The sequence below is a fragment of the Ranitomeya imitator genome, chromosome 2 (genome assembly GCF_032444005.1).
Source record: "Ranitomeya imitator isolate aRanImi1 chromosome 2, aRanImi1.pri, whole genome shotgun sequence".
In the NCBI taxonomy this organism is placed as follows: domain Eukaryota; kingdom Metazoa; phylum Chordata; class Amphibia; order Anura; family Dendrobatidae; genus Ranitomeya; species Ranitomeya imitator.
In genome coordinates, this window is record NC_091283.1 from 592768804 (window position 1) to 592796186 (window position 27383).

At 45.8% G+C, this 27383-nt stretch overlaps 1 protein-coding gene across 1 annotated transcript; it reads left to right on the forward strand.

Moving 5' to 3' along the window:
- On the forward strand, positions 1–27045 carry ACTR5 (actin related protein 5). Its single transcript, XM_069752336.1, has 9 exons — positions 1–433; positions 3627–3856; positions 5159–5328; positions 5460–5677; positions 12142–12303; positions 12407–12517; positions 15719–15858; positions 20178–20310; positions 26326–27045. Exons 1-9 carry the CDS (start codon positions 44–46, stop codon positions 26584–26586), a joined length of 1815 nt encoding a protein of 604 aa, XP_069608437.1. The 5' UTR covers positions 1–43; the 3' UTR covers positions 26587–27045.
- The last annotated feature ends 338 nt before the right edge of the window (positions 27046–27383 follow it).

The window sequence follows — 27383 nt, forward strand, 5'->3', positions numbered from 1 at the left end:
GCCGCTAGGAACACTTCTGCCCCGGAACGTTGCTTCAGGGAACATGCGGACATGTTCATGGACGGACAAAGAGTGCAAGATGGCGGCGCCCAGGCCGGCGAGTAATGTATTCACGTTCCGGGATGTCCGGGCCGTTCCTGACCCGGTACATGAGCCAGTGCTGGATGGACCTGCTGTCCTCGTGTTGGACAATGGCTCCTTCCAGCTCCGTGCAGGATGGGCGGGAGCGGGACCTCAGATGCAGCTCCGCTCAGTGGTCGCCCGGAGCCGCGGCGGGCCTCGCAGTTTGAGCCGTGTGGGTAACGATATACCCAGCCTGGAGCCGTTGAGGTGGCTGCTGCGGACGCCGTTTGACAGAAACCTGCCGGTGAATCTTGAGCTGCAGGAACTGCTGTGTGATCACGTGTTCCAGAGGCTGGGAGTGACGTCACAGGTGAAGTATATAAGGGGTCCGAGCTTCATCATGGTGGACATGTCTTTTAAGGCTGTGTGTATCCTGTAATACTGGAGATTGCAGCTGATCATTGCTGTCACCCCATGGATGCAGATGCCCTTGAAATTGTATTAAGTGAAGGGGCGGTGAGTCTGGTCACCATCCCCCCCAGCGCCTGTGTATGGACGTACACCCCATTCCGCTGAAGCCCTTAGATTTGGAGGCTTTGCGCGGCCACAGAAGTGAAATCTGTGCATCTGAGGCTTGGAGAGAGCCACGTATACAGCCGGCTCTGACTAGGATCCACGTCTTGGGTCACCTCTGTACTCGTGGGGTCTAAGAGGTGCAAAATGATTGGAAAAATACACACCTGTGCCCTCCATGTCTCGCATACTGCAGTGGAACGTTCCGGTGTATATGTTCCCGGGAGGCATCTGTCACCCATAGACAACCATGTTCAACATGGTGTCTGTTTTTTTTTTGTGGCGTGCACTTTACATATATAGCAGAAATGTGGTGCCTCATTGGTGGCGCTGTAAGGGCTTGTTTACACATAGCGGTTTTGTGCAGAAAAAAATGCAGCAATTTGCAGTAGCAGTAAAATGAGCTTTCTAAAATCTTTCACATGGTACGTGGGTGGTGGTGGTTTTTTCTTTTTTTTGCTTTTGAGGATGTCTTTGGAAGCACAAGCTTGTCCTTCATCAGAGAGACAGACCGTTTATGCTTTGGGGCGGCCTGCGGATAAGTCTTTCCTTGGTTTCTCTGGCTTAGGCCGGGATCACACATGCGAGAAATACGGCCGAGTCTCACATGTTAATACCCGGCATTGCCGCCGTCACTCAGGAGCGGAGCGTGCGGCTCCATGTATTCCTATGCGGCCACATGCTCCGCTCCTGAGTGACGGTGGCAATGCCGGGTATTAACATGCAAGACTCGGCCGTATTTCTCGCAGGTGTGATCCCGGCCTTAGAGCAGGAATATAAGACTCTGTGTACAGTCCCGCCCCAGATCACGAGGATATCATTAACTGAAAACTTCCAACACTGACTACACAACAACCCCTGGTATAATTTTAATCAGTATAACAGCGGCAACATGACACTGTTTGTAGTGTACTGTGTACAATCCTGCTGACAGATTCCTTTAATATCCCATTGTTTTCTGGATTTGGAAATGTATTCAAAATCAAAGTGAAAAATCAAATAATTACAGGCTGATCCAACTGCAGTGGAAATGCCTCAAGACAAGGAAATGATACTCAGTAGTGTAAATGTTCTCACCCTTCGAGGTACAATAACATGTGGTGGTGTCTACAACCCACAGAAGTTGCTCAGGAAGTGCAGCTCATCCAGGATGGCACATCAATGCGAGCAGTGGCAAGAAGGGGAGCTGTGTCTGTGATCAGTGTCCAGAGCATGGAGCAGATACCGGGAGACGTGGAGGGGGCTGTAGGAGAGTAACAACCCAGCAGAAGGACCGCTACCCACTCCTTTGTGCAAGGAGGAACACGAGGAGCTGTGCCAGAGCCCTCCAAAATGACCTCCAGCAGGCCATTAACGTCCATGTGTCTGCTCAAACTGTCAGAAACCGACACCATGGAAGGTGGTATGAGAGCCTGATGTCCACAAATGGTTGTTGTGCTTACAGACCAGCACTGTGCAGGGGGATTGGCATTTGCCAGAGCACCAAAGATGAGAGCCTGCAACATCCTCCAGCATCCGATTTGGCAGTCGGTCAGTAATGGTGTGGGGAGGCATTTGTTTGGAGGGCCGCACAGCCCTCCATGTGCTCGCCAGAGGTACCAGGATGAGATCCTCAGACCCATTGTGAGTCCATATGAAGGTGCACTGTGCCCTGGTCTCCTGCTGTATAACAATGCTAGACCTCATGTGGCTGGAGTGTGTCAGCATTTCCTGCATGGTGACGGCATTGAAGCTATGAACTGGCCCGTCCGTTCCCCAGACCTGAATCTGATTGAACACATCTGGGACATCATGTCTCGCACCAACGTCACGTTGCACCACAGACTGTCCAAGAGTTGGCGGATGCTGTAGTCCAGGTCTGGGAGGAGATCCCTCAGGAGACTATCCGCCGCCTCATCAGGAGCATGCCCAGGTGTTGTAGGGAGGTCATATAGGCACGTGGAGGCCACACACGCTACTGAGCATCATTACCTTGTCTTGAGGCATTTCTACTGAAGTTGGATCAGCCTGTAATTTGATTTTCCACATTGATTTTGAATATCAATCCAAATCCAGACCTCCATGGGATATTAATTTTGATTTACGTTGATCATTTTTATGTTTTGTTTTTTTGTTTTCAACGCACGCATTCCACTATGTAATAAATAAAGGTTTGCAACTAGAATATTTCATTTCGAGCTATTTTGGTGTTCCCTAAATGTGTATTTCCAATGAAAACCTCAAATATAATGTGAACAAAGCCTTCACCGGATTCACTCACTTTTCACTTCATTTTCATTTGTTCAGGTTAGAAATACAAGTTCCTGTTACGGCTTGTAAACTGTCAGCCTTTTGCTGCAGACATGATTTATTACTTCTGTAGTAGTGAACTTAATAGCAAGGCCACAAAAATAGGACTAAAAATCATCCAAACATTCAAGAATTAATACAGCAGAAAAGGGGCAATTGTTTTCTGCATGCTCAAGAAATATGTTGAGTCGCCGTGGCTGCATTTTTATCTTTATTTTTTTTCTGTTGCAGTGGGTTTGAGTGGTTGTTCTCACATGTTTTTACTTGTGTTTTGTGTTTTCTGTTTCTGTAATTGTGGGTCAATAAAATTCATATTTTATTATTTTGGTGTAGTGTGCATGCCTTACAGTATTGATTTTCTTCTTTTTTGGCATCACTATTTGTTTTTACTACTGGCTTTTGCACCTCCTTTGATTATCTTTGTATAATAGTGCTCCTGGTTCCATTATCGCTGTGGCTGTTCGACAGCCGGAACACATGTTTGTTAGGCAATCCCTGCATGTGTTATGGGTGTTCATCAGCCACGAGACATGCAGGCGCCTGGACACAAGCATATTTTTTGAGCATGCAGAAGACATTCTATTAGCACCTGAGCATGCTCAGATAACGCCTGATCGCTCATAGCTATTGTTTGCTAATGTTTTTCAGAGGTGGATCCTCACTTTATCTATTCTTACCAATGTTTTTGTCTCCCGATACAGGGCTGTGTTGATCACCCCATTGTGTTTACGGAATCTCCTTGCACCCCACTTCACGTCCGGCAGATGGTGTCAGAGCTCCTGTTCGAATGTTACCGGGTTCCTAAAGTGTCATTTGGTATTGATGGACTGTACAGCTTATATCACAACAAAAGGGCAGCACTGCCCACCAGTGCCATTGTTGTGTCCTCCGGCTACAACTGTACCCATATACTTCCTGTCCTGAATGGCAGGTGAGTCCACCATGTTGACAGCATTTTACAAGCCTTCAATAACCCTATAGAAAAATCTTGTTACTGCCTAAATAGTCTCAAGAAGTCCACCTCTGCCCATATGCCTTAGGGCAGTCTTACACGTCCAGATATTTCCGGTACCGGAAAAATCGGTACCGGAATTATCCGTGTGCCGGTGCGTTTCTGTGGCACATGTGCGGCACACGTGTGCCCACTGGGTACCACACGCACCGTGCCGGAGACAGCGCTAAAGTTTAGCGCTGTCCCCGGCATCGTGCTGAAGCCCCATTCATATCTTCCCTGCAGCAGCGTTTGCTGTAGAGAAGATATGAATATTAGTGTGTAAAATCAATATCCAGGTCATCACCCCCCTCCCACCCCCTGTGCGCCCCCCCAGCTGTTATTAAAATACTCACCTAGCTTCCAGATCCCTCGCAGCGTCCTGTCCTGGCCGCACCTTGTACTGTATGAGCGGTCACGTGGGGCCGCTCATTTACAGTAATGAATATGCGGCTCCACCCCTTTGGGAGGTGGAGCCGCATATTCATGATTGTAATCGGCGGCCCCACGTGACTGCTCATACAGTACAAGGTGCGGCCAGGACAGGACGCTGCGAGCGATCCGGAAGCTAGGTGAGTATTTTAATAACAGCTGGGGGGGGGGGGGGGGGTTGGGGGGGGGTGGAGCACAGGGGGTGGGAGGGGTGGGGACCTGGATATTGATTTTACACACTAATATTCATATCTTCTCTACAGCAAACGCTGCTGCAGGGAAGATATGAATGGGGCTTCAGCACCAGTGGGGGGGGGACCGCGCTTAATGTAGCGCTGTCTCCTGCACGGCACACGGACAACGTCCGTGTGCGGTACGTGTTTTACACGGACCCATTGCCTTTAATGGGTCCGTGTAATACGTAAGCTCCCACGAACACTGACATGTCTCCGTGTTTGGCACACGGAGACACGGTCTGCAAAAAATCATTGACATCTGAAAAGATGCATTGATTTTAATGTGTCTACGTGTGTCAGTGGCTCCGGTACGTGAGGAATCTGTCACCTCACGTACCGGAGCCACTGACGTGTGAAACCGGCCTTATCAGAAGGGATAATAGTGTCATGTCTAGGAGCCAAAGCAAAGATGCTCTGTAAGAATGGCTCCAGGTAATGTGACATTTCTGCTTCATGGAAGATTTCTAGTTTCCCGTGGCTTTCCAAGGCTGAATTAGCTGGCACCGATATGAAAAGTGTCTTCTCTGAAAAGATGATTGGGGTGAGTGACTTACCCGCAGTGCTTTTAATGCAGATTGGACGGCAAGAACTCCAGACGTATAAATATCGGGGGCTTCCAAGCTGTGTCTTATCTGCATCGGCTGCTGCAGCTGAAGTATCCTGGCCACCTCTCGGCTATTACACTTAGCCGCATGGAGGAGATTCTACATGAGCACTGCTATGTGCCTGACGACTATCTGGAAGGTAAGATGGGGAAAGTTTATATTTGAGGTATTGTAGTATAAATGGGGTGTGAATAGACCCCTGCTAGATACTTACGGTTGGCCATGTAATTTAGTCTTGTTGTAGCTGTGAATGTACTGAATCTGTTATAGAGCTGAAGAAGTGGCGCTGCCCTGATTACTATGAGGAGAACGTCCACAAGATGCAGCTGCCCTTTTCATCCAAGCTCCTTGGCAGCACCGTGCCTTCAGAAGAAAAGCAGGAGCGCAGGCAGCAGCAGTTAAGACGTCTGCAGGAGCTAAACGCACGACGTAGGGAGGAAAAGCTACAGCAAGACCAGGAACGGCTAGAAAGACTCCTGTATATACAGGTAAGTGCAGCATACGGCTACATAGTGAACTTTAGACGCTTGCAAAATCATGTGGAAAAATTCATAATGAGAGTTGAGATTATAGGACGATAGTGAAAATCTTTGGTCATAAATTGTATCTTTTTTTAAAATCTTTTTTCCCAAACTCCTTTCAGATATGCAGTACTTGGTTATAGGCCGGGATCACACTTGCGAGAAATTCGCACGAGTCTCGCATCTCATTCCCCGGCACTCGGGACTGGAGCATGCGGTTGCATGTATTTCTATGAGCAGAGTGCGCCAGTCCGAGTGTCTGGCAGCAATGCCAGCAATTGAGAAGCGAGACTCGTGCAAGTTTCTCGCCAGCCATAAAAAGATTATCTCCTCTGCCACTGGCTTTCGGGTCGTAGTGTCATCTCATGTGGCTATAGCAGACAGTCATTGCATGACTTGGATCATTTTGCATCCTGGGCTTGAAAAAGGGTTTTCCAGTAAAACGTGATCACCTATCTACAAGATAGATGATGACTTTCAGATAGGTGAGGGTGCGGCACTACTTATTTATTTAACCCCTTCATGACCCTGGGATTTTTCATTTTTCCGTGTTTGTTTTTCACTCCCCTCCTTCCCAGAGCCATAACTTTTTTATTTTTCCGTGAATTTGGCCATGTGAGGGCTTATTTTTTGCGGGACGAGTTGTACTTTTGAACGACATCATTGGGTTTACCATGTCGTGTAGTAGAAAACGGGGAAAAAAATTCCAAGTGCGGTGAAATTGCAAAAAAAGTGCAGTCCCACACTTGTTTTTTGTTTGGCTTTTTTGCTAGGTTCACTAAATGCTAAAACTGACCTGCCATTATGATTCTCCAGGTCAGTACGAGTTCATAGACACCTAACATGACTAGGTTATTTTTTATCTAAGTGGTGAAAAAAAATTCCAAACTTTGCTTAAAAAAAAAAAAAAAATTGCGCCATTTTCCGATACCCTTAGCGTCTCCATTTTTCGTGATCTGGGGTCGGTTTAGAGCTTATTTTTTGCGTGCCGAGATGATGTTTTTAATGATAGCATTTTGGTGCAGATACGTTCTTTTGATCGCCCGTTATTGCATTTTAATGCAATGTCGCGGCGACCTAAAAAACGTAATTCTGGCGTTTTGAATTTTTTTCTCGCTACGCCGTTTAGTGATCAGGTTAATGCTTTTTTTTTAATTGATAGATCGGGCGATTCTGAGCGCGGCGATACCAAATATGTGTAGATTTTATTTTTTATTTATTTTTTTAATTGATTTATTTTGATTGGGGCGAAAGGGGGGTGATTTCAACTTTTATATTTTTTTTTATTTTTTTCACTTTTTTTTTTTTTTTTTTTTAAACTTTTGCCATACTTCAATAGCCTCCATGGGAGGCTAGAAGCAGGCACAACGTGATCGGCTCTGCTACATAGCAGCGATCTGCTGATCGCTGCTATGTAGCAGAAATGCAGGTGTGCTGTGAACGCCGACCACAGGGTGGCGCTCACAGCCACCGGTCATCAGTAACCATAGAGGTCTCAAGGACCTCTATGGTTACAATGGACACGCATCGCCGACCCCCAATCATGTGACGGGGGTCGGCGATGACGTCATTTCCGGCCGCCCGGCCGGATGCGGTAGTTAAATGCCGCTGTCTGCGATTTGACAGCGGCATTTAACTAGTTAATAGGTGCGGGCAGATCGCGATTCTGCCCGCACCTATTGCGGGCACATGTCAGCTGTTCAAAACAGCTGACATGTCCCGGCTTTGATGCGGAGCCCTGCATCAAAGCAGGGGATCTGACCTTGGACGTACTATCCCGTCCGAGGTCAGATAGGGGTTAAATGGAAGGTGCCATCCCCCAATTTTTTTTTTATTTTTTTTTTTTTTTACAGCAATTGAAAAAATGTAAAGAATTAATGTTTTCATTTTCTTAAAAAATATTATCATTGGTTTAGAATTTAGTAAAATATGAGAAATAATTTGAAAAGGTTTGGCATTTCCACTTTTAAACACTAGGGGGAGCAACTGCTGAAATTTGACAAAAACCTAGTGTACAACTAGCTCACATTACTGCACTGCAGTAAATATGGGCGGAGTCTGCTGACGTGTGTGTGTGTGTGTGATATCATTCCTCTCCTCCCCTTCTGGGTGTTTGCTATGGGATAAGAGACGATGATATTCAGGAACCCAGTGAGCAGCCATTTTGTTGGTGACTGCAAAGTTATACTGACAAGTAGACAGTCACCGAGGATGGCAGGCAGCAAGGATTCTGGGAGATATATGGTGGAGGGAGCAGGGTGAAAGCCGCACAGAGTATTTCAGGAGAGCAGTGAGCTGGTGTATGGAGGCCCCATGTTCTGTGTGCGGAGCAGCCAGGGATTGTACATAGAGCGCTGTCTTTCATACACATGGATGGACCATCTGCTCCACAAAAATCCATGAAACATTTCTGCTGATTGATGGCCTGTTCTGATCCAGACATTGCATACAGATCCCATTTCCTTCCTCAAATCCTGTCTTCTCCATCCTGACCTGGCGATGTGTGAAAGTGAGGAGACAGGCGAAGTCCGGGGTGACGCTGGGAAGGAAATGTAGCCATATCTAGTATATAAAGCTGAAATTGAAAGTGTGTGTGTGTCCGGGATTGACATCTGCACCGTCGCAGCTACAGCCATAAAATTTTGCACAGTCGCACGTCTGGACCCCGAGAGCGTCATAGGCTATGTTGTGAGGTGAAATTTTAACCCTGCGCTTTCCAATTCACCAAACAATTTTACCCCTATCTACATAATGGGGAAAAAGTGAAAGGAAAAGTGTTGGAGGCAAATTGACAGCTGCCAGATGTGAACAAGGGGGACTTAAAGAATGAGAGCGATGGCGCCAAAGCGTATATACCGTACAGTTGCTAAGGTGGGGCCCCGACATACTCACCACACACCGGGATATGAACACACACAGAAAATGTGCCACACACTACCATGTGCTTGAACACACATACCACCCTCAGCACACATTTCACCACACATACACCAACCTCGCCACATAAAAGTCGCCGCTCAAAACTCGCCACGCGCACAACTCGCCACATGCAAAACTAGGCTCACGCAGAACTTACCACACGTGCAAAACTCACCTCATGGAAAACTCGCCTCACGCGAAACTTGCACAAGCGGGAAAAATTTCCACATGCACAAAAGTTGCATCACACAAAACTTGCACATACTCAAAACGCACCACACTTTAAACTCGCCACGCACAAAACTTGCTGCACACAACTTGCTACACTAACCTGTCACATGCAACTCGACACACACAAAGTTGCTACACGCATGTCGCCACACGCAACTCAACACACACAACTTGACACATGAAACTCGCCCTAAAGCACACACAAGTCTGGTATTATCCTTCAAAAATAAAAATCAGATTAATAAGCAGATAATCTACAAGAGCAACAACTGTACTATGTAGAAAATACGGCAGCTGTCAGTCACATGACCTGTCTATTATGTGTATGTGTGAGCTAATATATACTGCCAGGGGGAGGGCTTCCTGTTGGCTGGGGATTTATCAGGCTGCCAATTTAGCTTACAAATACTGAGGTAAAAATGCTGACCAAATAACGTGTGAACGAGGTCTAATACAGGAGGAGATGACACACAGGTATATACTATATACAGGGGAGATGACACACAGATATATACTATATACAGGAGAGATGACACACAGGTATATACTATATAGAGGAGATGACATACAGGTACATACTATATACAGGAGGAGATGACATACAGGTACATACTATATACAGGGGAGATGACACACAGGTATATACTATATACAGGAGGAGATGACATACAGGTACATACTATATACAGGAGGAGATGACATACAGGTACATACTATATACAGGAGGAGATGACACACGTATATACTATATACAGGAGGAGATGACACACAGGTATATATTATGTACAGGAGCAGATGACATACAGGTACATACTATATACAGGGGAGATGACAAACATGTATATACTGAGGTGAAAATTAGGGGTGTGAGGTGAAAATGTAAAGGTGTGAGTGCAAAATGAGAGGAGTGAGGGAAAATAGTGGAGTGATCAGAAAATGACAGATGTGAGGTCGAAATGACAAGTGTTAGGGGGGAATGAGAGGAGTGAGGGGGGAAATGAGAGGCGTGATGGTAAAATAAGAGAAGTGAGTTGCTATAACTAACCACAGATATTTACTATGCCCAGGCAATGCCGGGCTCTTCAGCTAGTAGTAGTGATAAAAATGAGACCCCTCTCTTCAGCTGCCTCACCAGCCCTCCCCTGACTGCACCTAACTGAAGGTCATGCTGCCCCCTCTATTACCCCAGACCCGTGTGCAGGTGCTCAGCCAGAAGCACCCTAGATTGGGTCCCCATTCTGAAGATAATACTGCCATAGTGTTCTCACATAATACCGCCATGTAGATCACACATAATACCACCATATAGATCACACATAATGCTGCCAGTGTTCTCACATAATACCGCCATATAGATCTCAAACAATACCACCATATAATTCTCTCAGTACTGATCAAGCATAATACCACCATACAGATCACATAATAATTTATATAATAATAATTTTTATTTATATAGCGCCAACATATTCCGCAGCGCTTTACAAATTATAGAGGGGACTTGCACAGACAATAGACATTACAGCATAACAGGAATACAGTTAAAAACAGATACCAGGAGGAGTGAGGGCCCTGCTCGCAAGCTTACAATCTGAGGAAAAGGGGAGACACGAGAGGTGGATGGTAACAATTGCTTTAGTTATTCGGACCAGCCATAGTGTAAGGCTCAGGTGTTCATGTAAAGCTGCATGAACCAGTTACCTGCCTAAGTATGTAACAGTACAGACACAGAGGGCTATTAACAGCATAAAGTGAATGAGAACATATATTTTTTTTTTTTTTTAAATAGGCCACACAGGGATCCTTACATTAATGCATTGAGGCGGTAGGCCAGTCTGAACAAATGAGTTTTTAGGGCACGCTTAAAACTGTGGGGATTGGGGATTAATCGCATTAACCTAGGTAGTGCATTCCAAAGAATCGGCGCAGCACGTGTAAAGTCTTGGAGACGGGAGTGGGAGGTTCTGATTATTGAGGATGCTAACCTGAGGTCATTAGCGGAGCGGAGGGCACGGGTAGGGTGGTAGACCGAGACCAGAGAGGAGATATAGGGTGGACATAATACCGTCATATAGATCTCACATAATGCCATAATACAGCATGACCCCTGCAGCTCCTGTTATCGCACACATTGAGTTGTGTCTGCAATGGGGAAAGACATGCAAGGGGAGAGGAGTGCATAGAAGAGGATTAGATACACGGGTCATCAGTCAGTATCACACAGGATAGGATTAGATACACTGCTCAACACACTGTATCACACGAGAGGATTAGATACATGGCTCAGACCGTATCACACAGGAGAGGATTAGATACACAGCTCAGCAGACCGTGTCACACAGGATAGGATTAGATACATGGCTCAGCACAGTATAGTAATAGATACACGGTCTGATGTCCTGATGAGGAGCTGCAGCTCCTCAATGTGCACACGTTCAGGATTTCTTGAAGAAATTTCCTGAGAAAAACCGGAAATTTTCTGCAAGAAATCTGCATGCGTTTTTTGGTGGGTTGTTTTTTGCGGAGAACGGGGAAAATCAGCAACGTGTGCACCCAGCCTGAGAGGCAGGGCGGGAGCAGCACAGAGATTCTCCCCCTCCCCCCTCTGTTTCCTCTCTGCAGCTCCTAATAAGAGGACATCAGACCGCAGCACTCCTTCACCCTCTCTAGCGATTCTAGAGATTAGAGCCAGGGCAGCAGGCAGCATAAAAGAGGACAGGGAACGGCCGGCTGCTGACAGTGTGAAGGGGGAGACAGATGGAGCTGCCCCTCCTATAACAGCGCAGCTCTCATGGAGCTCACAGATGCACTGTGGGCTCCAGAAAGATGGTGCCGACCTCCTCCCTCTGCTGTGATGTGGAGGGCTCAGGGGGCGTGGCCAGATCACAGCAGGGAGCAGCTCAATACAAAGGATACGGTCGGACGCCGACCGCTGAGTCCTATGCCCAGGGCTGCCGTATTTGCAGAGTGTAAGTGTCGTGCTGGGACTCTTACACTCCTGCAAAGCAAAATGGCGGTGCCCAGTGGCTGCAAAAATAATTAATAATAAAAAAGATATTAAAGTTAAAAAAATTAATTTTGTATTAAAAATAATTGTTTATATAAACAATCATTTTTAATATAAAAACAAATTGCGGCACCTTCCCTTTAAAAGGGGTCAAAAGTGCCCTGAACACCAGTTTAAATAGGCTAAAGTTTTTTTGCCTGGCAATGGTTCTAGCAGGTGAGACTCCTGATTTGCCCACTTTTTGCCTCCATAACGTTTTAGTTTTGATGAACAGGAACTTTTGGAGGATGGACAAGTGGAGCAGTTCCACAAAGCATTGATGGAGCTGAATATGGACTCTGCAGAGGAGCTACAGTCTTACATTCACAAGCTCAGTGTTGCCGTTGAGCTGGGCAGGCATCGGGTGCTGGGATATTCAATTGACAGCAAACCACAGGTATGTCATTGTCACCAAGGATCCATCCTGCTATGCAATTGTGTGCAGGCTTTGCACTGGCTGTCATTTTATTTTTTTTTTATTTATTTTTTTTACCTTTTAGACACCAGAAACAGTGGGGGGAGAAGTGGACGAAATGGAGGTTATTTCTGAACTGGAACCTCTTGACTCTGAGGAGCAAATAGAACCTGAGAAGACAACACCAAATGTCCAGGTACAGATTTTTTTTTCCCCTTTACATTGTGTTAACCCCTTCCCGACCCATGACGCCACGTAGGCGTCATGAAAGTCGGTGCCAATCCGACCCATGACGCCTATGTGGCGTCATGGAAAGATCGCGTCCCTGCAGATCGGGTGAAAGGGTTAACTCCCATTTCACCCGATCTGCAGTGACAGGGGGAGTGGTAGTTTAGCCTAATACTAATACTAATGTGCCCCCCTTTCCCCCCCCCCCGTGCTCCGTTCCACCCCTCCCGCGCTCCGATTCACCCCCCCGTGCTCCGATCTACCCTCCCCCCCCCCCCCCCACCCCATCATACTTACTGATCCTGCCGGGGTCCGTCCGTCTTCTCCCCGGGCGCCGCCATCTTCCAAAATGGCGGGCGCATGCGCAGTGCGCCCGCCGAATCTGCCGGCAGATTCGTTCCAAAGTGCATTTTGATCACTGAGATAGATTATATCTCAGTGATCAAAATAAAAAAAATAATAAATGACCCCCCCCCCCTTTGTCACCCCCATAGGTAGGGACAATAAAAAAATAAAGAATTTTTTTTTTTCCACTAATGTTAGAATAGGGGTAGGGTTAGGGTTAGGGTTAAGGTTTCGGTATGTGCACACGTATTCTGTTCCTCTGCGGATTTTTCCACTGCGGATTTGATAAATCCGCAGTGCTAAACCGCTGCGGATTTATGGCGGACTTATCGCGTTTTTTCTGCGCATTTCACTGCGGTTTTACAACTGCGATTTTCTTTTTGAGCAGTTGTAAAACCACTGCGGAATCCGCACAAAGAAGTAACATGCTGCGGAATGTAAACCGCTGCGTTTCCGTGCAGTTTTTCCGCAGCATGTGTACAGCGATTTTTGTTTCCCATATGTTTACATTGAACTGTAAACTCATGGGAAACTGCTGCGGATCCGCAGCGTTTTCCGCAGCGTGTGCACATACCTTTAGAATTAGGCCATGTGCACACGGTGCGGATTTGGCTGCGGATCCGCAGCGGATTGGCCGCTGCGGATTTGCAGCAGTGTTCCATCAGGTGTACAGTACCATGTAAACCTATGGAAAACCAAATCCGCTGTGCCCATGGTGCGGAAAATACCGCGCGGAAACGCTGCGTTGTATTTTCCGCAGCATGTCTATTCTTTGTGCGGATTCCGCAGCGTTTTACACCTGTTCCTCAATAGGAATCCGCAGGTGAAATCCGCACAAAAAACACTGGAAATCCGCGGAAAATCCGCAGGTAAAACGCAGTGCCTTTTACCCGCAGATTTTTCAAAAATGATGCTGGAAAAATCTCACACGAATCCGCAACGTGGGCACATAGCCTTAGGGTTAGGGTTGGAATTAGGGTTGTGGTTAGGGGTGTGTTTTGGTTAGGGTTGTGATTAGGGTTATGGCTACAGTTGGGATTAGGGTTAGGGGTGTGTTGGGGTTAGTGTTGGAGGTAGAATTGAGGGGTTACCACTGTTTAGGCACATCAGGGGTCTCCAAACTCAACATGGCGCCACCATTGATTCCAGCCAATCTCGTATTCAAAAAGTCAAATGGTGCTCCCTCAATTCCGAGCCCCGACGTGCACCCAAACAGTGGTTTACCCCCACATATGGGGTACCAGCATACTCAGGATAAACTGCGCAACAATTACTGGGGTCCAATTTCTCCTGTTACCCTTGTGAAAATAAAAAAATGCTTGCTAAAACCTCATTTTTGAGGAAAGAAAAATGATTTATTATTTTCACGGCTCTACGTTGTAAACGTCTGTGAAGCACTTGGGGGTTCAAAGTGCTCACCACATATCTAGAGAAGTTCCTTGGGGGGTCTAGTTTCTAAAATGGGGTCACTTGTGGGGGGTTTCTACTGTTTAGGCACACCAGGGGCTCTGCAAACGCAACGTGACGCCCGCAGACCATTCCATCAAAGTCTGCATTTCAAAAGTCACTACTTCCCTTCCGAGCCCTGACGTGTGCCCAAACAGTGGTTTACCTCCACACATGGGGATCAGCGTACTCAGGAGAAACTGGACAACAACTTTTGGGGTCAAATTTCTCCTGTAACCCTTGGGAAAATAAAAAATTCTGGGCTAAATTAATTATTTTTGAGGAAAGAAAATGTATTTATTATTTTCACAGCTCTGCATTATAAACTTCTGTGAAGCACTTGGGGGTTCAAAGTGCTCACCACACATCTAGATAAGTTCCTTTCGGGGTCTAGTTTCCAAAATGGGGTCACTTGTGGGGGGTTTCTACTGTTAAGCCACATCAGGGGCTCTGCAAACGCAACGTGACGCCCACAGAGCATTCCATCAAACTCTGCATTTCAAAACGTCACTACTTCACTTCCGAGCCCCGGCATGTGCCCAAACAGTGGTTTACCCCCACATATGAGGTATCAGCGTACTCAGGACAAATTGGACAACAACTTACGTGGTTCAGTTTCTCCTTTTACCATTGGGAAAATAAAAAAATTGTTGCTAAAAGATAATTTTTGTGACTAAAAAGTTAAATGTTCATTTTTTCCTTCCATGTTGCTTCTGCTGCTGTGAAGCACCTGAAGGGTTAATAAACTTCTGGAATGTGGTTTTGAGTACCTAGAGGGGTGCAGTTTTTACAATGGTGTCACTTTTGGGTATTTTCAGCCATATAGACCCCTCAAACTGACTTCAAATGTGAGGTGGTCCCTAAAAAAATGGTTTTGTAAATTTCGTTGTAAAAATGAGAAATCGCTGGTCAAATTTTAACCCTTATAACTTCCTAGCAAAAAAAAATGTTGTTTCCAAAATTGTGCTGATGTAAAGTAAACATGTGGGAAATGTTATTTATTAACTATTTTGTGTCACATAACTCTCTGTTTAACAGAATAAAAATTCAAAATGTGAAAATTGCGAAGTTTTCAACATTTTCGCCAAATTTCCGTTTTTATCACAAATAAACGCATAATTTATTGACCTGAATTTACCACTAACATGAAGCCCAATATGTCACGAAAAAACAATCTCAGAACCGCTAGGATCCATTGAAGCGTTCCTGAGTTATTACCTCATAAAGGGACACTGGTCAGAATTGCAAAAAACGGCAAGGTCTTTAAGGTCAAAATAGGCTGGGTCATGAAGGGGTTAATAGAATAACTAAGAGAAGTTGTTATCTGACAATATACCATTTGTATTCATACCAATATATCCTTTTGTATTCCTGCCAGCCCATGTTTAACATTGCAGAGTATCATCAGATGTATCTGGGAACAGAACGAATTCGTGTTCCTGAAGTTTTATTTCAGCCATCTCTAATTGGGGAAGACCAGGCCGGCCTGGCCGAGACAATACAATATATGCTTGACCGGTGAGTACAGATTGCAGTTATACATATAGCATTAGTTAATGATGAAAGCTACATATGTTAATTTATAATTATCATTGCGTGTTGTCTGTAAATGTAAAATTCATCATTCTTGTTACATATTAAAAAATACATAAATAAAATTTTGCCTTTTTTTTTTTTTTTTAATTTTATCAGTGCCGGGGAGTATAGCAAGGCGTTGTCCAAGTAGTGGACAACTTTCAGCCCCCCATACACCTGAAACTAATATCGGCCACACCCACCTATATTGACTGGTTCAGTCGTCAGTCTAATGTGTATGGCGGCTCTAGCCAACTAATTGTCGGAAGAAGGCATTGATCTAGCAGGTGCGATCTCAGATTGCCAATCATTTGGTTCTCTCTGAGAGCTGATGGTTTTCTCATAGAGGACATAGGAACGCTCAGCTGAACGAGCGCTCCTGTGTATGAATGGGAGAGATGGCTGTCAGCCAAACAATCGGCCAAAGCAACATTCGGTTGACAGCCATCTGATGTATATGGGAGGCTTACACTTAGGCCGGGGTCACACTTGCGTGTGCAATGCGGGAAACTCCCATTGCACACGCAAGTGTGACCCCGGCCTTACTGTTATCTGTCCTCCTGGACTGTCTGTCTAGTTTATTTACCAATTGGGAAAACTACTGTAAAGTCGGAGAGATGCTGGAGAATTAAACCCTGCATGTGCACTGTAAACTCTTGATATTGGTAGTACAGGATTATTCCGAATTTAGAAATGGTTACCGTATGTAAAATATTAATTATCCTTCTCATATTATGACATTTACCGTATATACAGCTACAGGTGCTTCTCACAAAATTAGAATATCATCAAAGTTACCGTTATTTATTTCAGTTCTTCAATACAAAAAGTGAAACTCCTATATTATATAGTCATTACAAACAGTGATGTATTTCAAGTGTTTATTTCTGTTAATGTTGATGATTATGGCTTACAGCCAATGAAGACCCCAAAGTCATTATAAAGGAACTTACTGAGATAACACCAGCTTGAAAAATGATTTTAAAATCCGAAATGTTGGCCTACTGAAATGTATATTCAGTAAATGCACTCAATATTTGGTCGGGGCTCCTTTTGCATCAATTACTGTATCAGTGCGGTGTGGCATTGATGCAATCAGCCTGTGGCAATGCTGAGGTGTTATGGAAGCCCAGGTTGCTTTAATCACAGCCTTCGGCTCGTCTGCATTGTTGGGTCTGGTGTCTCTCATCTTCCTCTTCACAATACCCTATAGATTCTGTATGGGGTTAAGGTCAGGCGAGATTGCTGGCCAATCAAGCACAGTGATACTGTTGTTTTTAAACCAGTATTGGTACTTTTGGCAATGTGGACAGGTGCCACGTCCTGCTGGAGAATGACATTTCCATCTCCAAAAAGCTTGTCAGCGGACGGAAGCATGAAGTGCTCTAAAATTTCCTGGTAGATGGCTGAGCTCACTTTGGTCTTGATAAAACACAGTGGACCTACACCAGCAGATGACATGGCTCCCCAAACCATCACTGACTGTGGAAACTTCACACTAGCCCTCAAGCAGCTTGGGTTGTGGCCTCTCCACTCTTCCTCCAGACTCTGGGACCATGATTTCCAAATGAAATGTAAAACTTACTTTCATCTGAAAACAACACCTTGGACCACTGAGCAACAGTCCAGTTCTTTTTCTCCTTGGTCCAGGTAAGACACTTCTGGCGTTGTTTATTGGTCATGAGTGGCTTGACACAAGGAATGTGACACTTGTAGCCCATGTCTTGGGTACGTCTGAGTGTGCTGGCTCTTGAAGCAATGACTCCAGCAGCAGTCCACTCCTTGTGACTCTCCCCCCAAATTTTTGAATGGCCTTTTCTTCACAATCCTTTTTAAGGCTGCGGTTATTCCGGTTGCTTGTGCACCTTTTTTTTCTACCACACTTTTTCCTTCCACTCAACTTACCATTAGTATGCTTGGATACAGCACTCTGTGAACAGCCAGCTTCTTTAGCAATGACCATTTGTGGCTTACCCTTTTTGTGGAGTATGTCAATGACTGTCTTCTGGACATCTGTCAAGTAAGCAGTCTTCCCCATGATTGTGGAGCCTACTGAAACAGACCTAAGGATATTTTTCAAAGCTTAGGAAGCTTTTGCAGGGGTTTATTGTTAGTTATTCTAATTTACTGAGATAATGACTTTTGTGTTTTCATTGTCTGTAAGCCATAATCATCAACATTAACAGAAGTAAACACTTGAAATAGAGCTATAGATATCAGTTTCACTTTTTGTATTGAAGAACTGAAATAAATTTAACGTTTTGATGATATTGTAATTTTGTGAGAAGCACGTGTGTGTGTGTGTGTATATGTGTATATATATATATATATATATATTATTCGTATATACTCGAGTATAAGCCGACCCCCCCCTAATTTTGCCACAAAAAACTGGGAAAACTTATTGACTCGAGTATAAGCCTAGGGTGGAAATGTAGCATTTACCGGTGAATTTCAAAAATAAAAATAGATCATTATTTCCCCATAGGTGTGCCATATAGTGCTCTGCACCGTTCATATTGCCCCATAGATGCTGCACAGATGCCCCATATAGTGCTGTGTGCCGTTCATACTGCCCCATAGATGCTGCACAGATGCCCCATATAGTGCTGTGTGCCGTTCATACTGCCCCCATAGATGCTGCACAGATGCCCCATATAGTGCTGTGTGCCGTTCATACTGCCCCCATATAGTGCTGTGTGCCGTTCATACTGCCCCCATAGATGCTGCACAGATGCCTCATATAGTGCTGTGTGCCGTTCATACTGCCCCCATATAGTGCTGTGTGCCGTTCATACTGCCCCCATATAGTGCTGTGTGCCGTTCATACTGCCCCCATATAGTGCTGTGTGCCGTTCATACTGCCCCCATATAGTGCTGTGTGCCGTTCATACTGCCCCCATAGATGCTGCACATAAATCTGTGCTGCTGCTGCAATAAAAAAAAAAAACACATACTCACCTCCCTTGATTGCAGCTCCCAGCGTCCAGTCCCGGCGCCTCCATCTTCCCGGCGTCTCTGCTCTGACTGATCAGGCAGAGGGCGCCGCGCACACTATATGCGTCATCGCGCCCTCTGCCTGAACAGTCAGAGCGCAGACGCCGGGAAGATGGAGGCGCCGGGAAGATGGAGGCGCTGGGAAGATGGAGCGACGCCCGGCGGCTGGAACGCGGACAGGTGAATATAACATACTTACCTAGTCCCAGCGATCCTCGCGCTGTCCCTGCCTTCCTCCCCGTCTTCTGTGCTGCAGCATCTTCCTGTCAGCGGTCACCGGCACCGCTGATTAGAGAAATGAATAGGCGGCTCCGCCCCTATGGGAGGTGGAGCCGCTTATTCATATCTCTAATGAGCGGTCCCACGTGACCGCTGAAGAGGGGAAGACGCTGCAGCACAGAAGACGGGGAGGAAGGCAGGGACAGCGCGAGGATCGCTGGGACTAGGTAAGTATACCTCAGCGCCCTCACCCCCTCACCTGCCGACCCCACCACTACCGTGACTCGAGTATAAGCCGAGGGGGGCACTTTCAGCCCAAAAATCTTGGCTGAAAATCTTGGCTTATACTCGAGTATATACGAAAATATATATATATATATATATATATATATATATATATATACATATATATACACATATATACACATATATACACATATATACACACACACACACACACACACACACACACACACACACACACACACACACACACACACACACACACTTATATAAAATTATAAATGACTTCTCAGCAATAAGGCATCTGATATGAGACACTCACTCTCCTCTATAACCTGTATGCCTGTATTAATAGTTTACATAGGTCAAATGTGGTGACAGATTCCCTTTAAAGAACAAAAATCACCTAAACGTCCTAAAAATATACAACAAAAAAAATCCACTCAATTATAAAAGATAATGCCGTAACACAAAAAAACAAATATTCTCATCTGAGGCAAAACATATGGAAAAAGTCATGTTGGAATTACTTTCTACTCTTTTGGCGTTATATAGTAGTTTCATTTTTATAAAATTTTATATGTACCCGGCGCTTTATAGGAATTTATGGCAGACCGAAAGCAAGAAGGAAAGAACAAATCCACAATCACTTTTTTTTTTTTTTTTCTTTTAATGTTTAGGTGGAAATGCTTTGTTCTGGTTTTAATATGGAGATATTCAGAACAGTAATGTTTTAATGGCAGGTTGTGGAACGGTGTATATACTGCATTTCTACTAAACATGCCCGTTTCTATCTTTCTCAGCTACCCACGAGAAGTGCAGCAAGAGCTGGTGCAGAATGTTTTCCTGACGGGTGGCAATGTTATGTATCCAGGAATAAAGGCACGGATGGAGAAGGAACTACTGCAGATGAGGCCTTTTGGTTCCACTTTCCATGTATGATAATTCCGCAAATTAATAGCCCTTGGCATTCTCTACTAACGAGTAGTGTTGAGCATTCCTATACAGCAATATCTGTTAACGGCCGTTATTCGCGGTATCAGAGTTCCGATACTGAGTTCCGATACTTTTATAATATCGAATACCGGAATCGGAAGTTCCCATAATGCAATGAGCCAGTTTGATTTTATTCAGCCAATGAGGAATCTTCGAAGTGTGGGCACATCCTGTTATGCATGTTAGGCATGTTAACTAATGGCATGGCTGTGATTGGCTGCTGAAATGATGTCATGATGCACTATAAAAGCCACTGCCACCATTTTGGGTTCACTCTGCTGTGAATTTACTTAGGGACAGGACGCTGCTGTTCTGACTCTGAGGGACAGTTTGAGCTAGCGATTTGCTTTATTGTGCTTTACCCAGGCTACTTTAGCAACCGCTGTGTGAGAATTGAGAAGCTTTCTTTTGCATTGCAGCACTGTTCATGGCTGTCTGTGAGGTCTGTGTGTGAGTGCAGCTCACGCTGTGGCGTGTTTTGCAGCCACCTCTGGTTGTAGTCCGCTCAGCGTGCGTCACTGCCTCATACATTGTCCTTTTTTTCATTAGTGCAGCCCATTTTTCCTGATTTCTCCTATTAGTGTGTTTCTATCCGTATCCAGCTAGATTGCTTGAAAACACTATATAGGAGTAGATAGAGGAGCCTTTCTACTGGCTTGTGCCCTGCAGCCTCAGCCAGATTAGTATTAGCCTATTTTTTTTTCTTTTTTTTTTTTTGGAGCCTCATCTATTGCATTGTAGGTTACCTTCCTGCATTGTAATAGCTACAAAAAGTTTGTGATACTATTGGCTTTACATCTTTGGGCACATCCAGTGTCTTTTTGTGAAAAAAAACAAACAAAAACTTAATAAAGTTCACCAAACACTCCACTTTACAGTTATGTAGGCCACATTAGCTCCTATTAAAGTCTAGTCCACACTTTATAAAATTAGTGTTTCTTATACCTGTTAGCAGCTGTTCAGGAATAAGCACACTAAGCCCTTAGTACTTTTCTGCCTATCTTTATCAGTCTACCAAGATGAAGAAGGCAGGGAGTAAGGCACGTGGTTGTGGAGTTTCTGCAGGGAGAGGACGTGGGGATTCTGTGCCTGCTGCGGGCACCAGTGACTCGGCATCCCCCAGTTTTACCAGGGAACAGTCATTTATGCGCAGCTTTGTAGGAGCTCGCCGTACCCCACTGCTGCGGGACGAACAAATTGAAGCCGTTGTCGGATGGATGGCAGCTAACGCATTGACTTCAATTAGTTCCAGATCCTCTCAGGTCCAGAGCACTGAAGAGCAGCCATCTGTCTCTTCACCACCTGCCAAATTGCCCAGGAAGTCAGAGAACCCTGGACAGGAGCCATCTCTACTTCTGTTCTCTGAATCTGTTGGCTTGGAAAGAGGGGGCCAGCCAAGCAGCATTCGAGAATTAAAAGAAGAGGTAGTATGCAGTGATGCGCAACAGCTTTGTCTCTCTGAATCTGAAGAGGCGGGTGGGCCAGTGCCTATGGTCAGCACACCTCAGTACGCATCTGCTGATGAGACTCCGGTGCCACTTTCTGGTGCGTACTGTGCTGTCGAGACTACCCAGGAGAAGCAGTCATTTGAAGAGGGTAGTGTAGATGATGAGGTCCTTGACCCATCATGGCGTGAGGTACAGGAAGGTGGTGGGAGCAGCTCTGAGGAAGAGATTCCCCAAACGGCCAAAAAAGGAGGGAGAGGGAGGGGGCAGACTCTGTTGCCTGTAGCCTCCACGTCGGCACCAATTAGGAGCATGCCTCTTCCAGAACGCAAAACGGGCGCTCCCAAGACTTGCAGTGCCTGGTCCTTTTTTGACACAGTTGCAGATGACATTTGCTATGTCAAATGCAAGCTGTGTCATCAGAAAGTCAAAAGAGGGAAAAGTGTCAGCATCCTCAATACCACAAATATGTGGTGGAGTTACAAAGACACACTGAAGACCTAGGCCAACCTACAGCGCCACCTACTACCTCTTCAGCTCGTGTTGTAGCCTCTTCCTCCAGCTCACACACAGCTGGTTCGGCTTCCTCACAGGATCGCCGTGGAAGAACCTCTGGCACCGTTGTCCAGAGACCCAGTGTAATTCCACCTACAGCACCACGTTCCCAGTCATCCTTACACTCCCAGGCCAGTCTACAGCCATCGGTAGCACAGGAATGGGAGAAAAGGCGCCCATACTCAGCAAACCACCCCCAAGCACAGGCTCTGAATGCTGGAATTGCAAAACTGTCTCTTGAAATGCTCTCATTCAGGCTGGTAGAGACTGACCCCTTCCATAACTTCATGACATTGGCAGTCCCACAATACAACGTGCCCAGCCGCTTTTATTTCAGCAGGCAAGCTGTCCCTGCCCTGCAAAAGCATGTGTAGGGAAACATTAAACATGCGCTAAAGCAGTCAGAAGCAAGGTCCACCTGACCACCGATGCGTGAACACGAAACGATGGACAGGGATGATATCGTTCCCCCACTGCCCATTGGGTAAATGTTGTGGAGCCGGGTATAGATCGTGAGAGTGGCGCTGTACGTGTTCTGCCAACTCCAAAGATTGCAGGAATCCAGTCTGTACACATTGACTCCTCCTCATACTCCTCCAGTTCCTCTGAATCAGTGCTGCAGGAGCCGTTAGTCTACCTCCACATGGACCCGTGAACGCTTACCTGTTACGACCGATGTGAGCACAGCCGTGGCCAAACGTCAATAGCCCGTAGTGAAATTAATTTCTTTGGGGAATCGAATCAACACAGCGCAGGAGCTCTGGAATGCCATCAAGCAGGAGAGCGATGTGTGGTTTGTGCCAGCGAATCTCCAGCCAGGCATGGTAGTGTGTGACAATGGCCGAAATATGGTGGCAGCTCTTGGCCTAGGCAACCTCACTCACATCCCATGTCTGGCACATGTGCTCAACTTGGTCGTGCAGAGTTTTTTGAGGGACTATCCGGATCTTGATGCACTGCTGCACAAGGTCCGCCTAGAGTGCGCTCACTTGCGGCGTTCCAGCATGGCAATATCGCGCATTGCAGCTCTGCAGCGCCGATTCTGCCTTCTGGAACATCGCATCATATGTGACCTACCCACCAGGTGGAATTCAATGTTACATATGTTGGAGAGGTTGTGTGAGCAGCAGGCAGCAGTAATGGAGTACCAGCTGCATCAGGCGCAAACAAGTCGCACTGCGCGCCGTTCACACTTCACCACCACTGAGTGGGCCTCCAAGAAGGACATCCGCCAGGTTTTGCTTGCCTTCGATGATTCCACGCGGATGGCGAGTGCAGATGAGGCACTAGTCAGCATGGCTATCCCCGTTATCTGCCTGCTTGAAAAAAACACTGCAAGCGCTAAGGGAGGAGGTTGTGGTGGAGGATGAGGAGTCACAAATGCCATCTGCTTCTGGACAATCTGCGCAACATGGTTCCTCACAAAGGCCTAGGCAGGGGACACTTTGTGAGGAGGAGGAAAACATCTGTCCAGAGGAGGGAGGTACACAATGTTCTAGTAGTCAGTATGTAGAGCGAGGGTGGGGTGATGCAAAGCAGGCAGAGATGACGCCTCAAGCAGGGGACAGCGTTTCTTGGCCAGTTGGCAGTCTGCAGCACATGGTTGATTTCATGCTGCAGTGCCTGAGAAACAACCGCCGCATCGCCCACATTCTCAACACGGCTGATTATTGGGTGTACAGGGTCCTAGATCCTCGCTACCGGGACAACTTTCAAAGCCTCATAACACCGTTGAACCGGGAGCATAAAATGCGGGAGTACCAAGACACACTGGTGCATTCCATCATGTTCTCCATTCTACCCGAGAGCAGTGCTGCTAGTGCCTTACAAAGCAGCTCAGTGCGTCGAGGCAGTGGAGGAAGCTCTGCACAAAGAGGGAGCAGAAGCAGCACAAGGCATGGCCCAAATGTGGCAAAGTTTTGTGTCCGGCCACAAATGTCTACACCATCACAGACGGAAACGTTTCCTCCTGCTGACTAGAGCAGTCAGATGGTGACAGACTACATGTCTTGCCCTCTCAGTGTTCTCCCACACGGCTCTTCCCCTTCAAGTTTTGGGTCTCTAAGCTGGATACATGGCCAGAGCGTAGCCAGTATGCATTGGAGGTGCTGGCTTGCCCTGCTGCTGGTGTATTATCGGAACGCGTCTTTAGTGCCGCAGGTGATGTACTAACAGACCATTGCATGCGACTTTCCTCCGATAACGTTGACCGACTTAGCTGATCCCCTGCTGTATGTCTGGCAATTTCGCCTGCTCTGTCCACATTCACACTACTACAGATTTTAAACTTGCTCCAATTACGCCTCTGCCTCCACTCTGTTTCTAGTATTTACCCTGGGCTCCAACACCACCAGAAGTGTCTTTGGCACGGGTACTCCCTCCTGCCCAGCCTGGTTCCAGTACCGCCAGCTGTTTCCGGGTAGTGTCAACATCACTTTGCCTCCAATACGTTGTCCTGTCGTGTTGCGGTCGGGTTAGCCGACTCTATGGTGCCTGCAGTTTAGGTGCTTCCTATGTGGGCTGGGGGATCTGGCAATGAAGGCTCTTTCTGTAGTGCCAATCGGACAAGCTCCCCCTGTAGGACTGTGGGTTTCGGTAACTCCGGCCGGCTCGTGGCCTTGCAACTTTTTTTGTCATGCGTACCTTCTGCTGCCTATCTGACTTCCAGTACCATTAGCTGGTTCTTTGGAAGTCAATCTTGAATATGGCCCCCTAGGTTCCAGTAACGTCAGCTGGTTCCAGGCAGAGCCTTTGGCTTAGGTGCCTCCTCGGTATCTGAGTTCCACCAACGTTTGCTGGTCCTTAGTAGTGCTTTCTGGCACGGGTACCTCCTGCTTAGTAACCGGGTTCCAGTACCATCAGCTGGTCCTCTGTAGTTCCATTGGCTCTTGTACCTTCTGCTACATTTCCAAGTTCAAGCTTTTTGAAATGGTTTTTGGTAATCACTCTGGATCTCCCTGACGACGACCCTAAAGATAATGACCCTGAAGACCACCCCGAAGAAGACCAAGAAGATGACCCTGAAGAAGATGACTAAAAGGACAAAGAACAAGAAGACAACCACCAAGATACAGAAGACCAAGAAGCTGCAGAGCAAAAAGCAGAAGAACATTAAGTATAAGACTAAAAATCAGAGCAAAAGATATTTAAATTATAAGCAGAAGAAGACTAAGCAGTGTATGGGGGTGATTCTGCTCCTCCTCATGGTGCCCCTGGAAAATACCTGCTGCTGCAGGCCAAACTGAACGCGGACAAATCCTGTTGTAAATCTTTTGTGACTGGCTGAATGGTAGGTGTAATCTTCAAACTTTTATAGATAACAACTACAGGAATGCCTGTCACAAATAAGAATAAGATGAACAAGAATATGAAAAAGATGAAGAAGAAGAATAATAGTTGAATATGAAGAATGTAAAAAAAAAAAATAGGAAGAAGTTGATGAAAAAGATGCTGGTGCTGAGGATGATGGAGCAAGTGTGGGAGAAGTAAAAAAGAAGCTGAAGAGCATGAAAGTAGTGAAACATACACATCTGACAAAATATAAAAAAGCTTAACATAGTCAATATCTTTGTAACTCCGAACGTCTTTAAAAAAATAAAAAAAAATAATTCCTGCTATTCCATTTGATTGGGCTAAACCTCTGTGCCTTTAATGTCTCCTCCACCTCCCCCGATACATCCTACATTATTCTTAGTTGTTTTCCTTCATGTAGAATTAACCTACAAGGAAAGAAAGGGTTTATTTTCATTCCGATATTTGTGTCCCATTGACTTGCATTGGTTTCGGAATCGGCGATATCAGATATTTTTGGGGTATCGGTCCAATCCGATATTTCCCGATATTGGAAGGTATCGCTCAACACTGCCAACGAGTCTTTGCTTACTGATGGTGTACATTGGATTGCATTATGTTCATCTACCATATGTAATTTGTTTTATTGTATTTAATTGCACAGGTGTCTTTGGCCGCTCACCCTGTTTTGGATGCATGGCAGGGAGCCTCTGAATGGGCTCTCCAGAATCTGGAAAAAGAGGAGGGTTGGATAAGTCGTAAAGAATATGAAGAGATGGGAGGGGAGTACCTGAAAGAACATGTGGCATCCAACCGCTACACAGCCATTCGATTACCTAAACCCGCTTCCCGTACCATAGCGCCAACCAACAACCCAGAGATGGAGGCAGCTTCACAGAGTCATTTGGGTGCTGCTCCTTCATAGGCCACTAATCGTTTATGCCTATTGAACATTGTACATAAGAGACCCTGGAACCAGATTAGCAGGCCCTGTCCAGATGTGCCCACAAGACAACTACTCTGCATATGTTTTTTACTCTGACTCTTCTGTGCATGTGCAGAAAGCTATCCCAATCTAATTTATCAGATTATGCATTGAACTCTCACTGCCGGCACCAGTTGGGGCACCGCTAAAGAAGTGGCCACCTGGGTAAAGCACGTGACTGCTGCCATGTTGAGCACTATAGATGTGGTGGTCCTCAGATCCATGACCAGTATGGGGCCTAGAACTGGAGTGTTGAGGTAAGAAACAAGTTGGGCTAGAATTAAAAGGTTTTCCAATATCGAATAAAACCTTTAAGTAACATGTAATCCAGATACATGTCAGTTATTCTTCTACTTTTCTATTTTTATTTATTTTTTATTAATAAAACTTGAAAACCTCAGTAATTCTCTACAGAGTGTAATTTCTCTCATCAGTGGCCGGTATAATATCGTTATTTCTATCACACATACAAAGCTTATCTGTGTACCTAAAGACACTAGAGTAAAGCATGTTTGAACTCTATACAGACGTTGGCCTTGGTTGACACTCGGGTCCAATTCCAATCTGTGCACATTTAGGAGGCTAATAAGTAAGATATGACTGCGGGATCGCACTGCATTGTTGGGCCTCATTCATATATTTAGTATCTTATTTGACATCACTATCATTAGACCAGAGGCAGGAGTGACACTGAAGATGTGCTGGTCTCTTATAATATGTTGTGTCCCACTTGTAGC

Coding starts and splice junctions, on each gene's coding strand:
- ACTR5 (XM_069752336.1), top strand. CDS start 44: ATGCGGACATGTTCATGGACGGACAAAGAGTGCAAGATGGCGGCGCCC. Junction 3,857..5,158: donor CTTCCTGTCCTGAATGGCAG/GTGAGTCCACCA, acceptor CTTTTAATGCAG/ATTGGACGGCAAGAACTCCA. Junction 15,859..20,177: donor ATACAATATATGCTTGACCG/GTGAGTACAGAT, acceptor TATCTTTCTCAG/CTACCCACGAGAAGTGCAGC.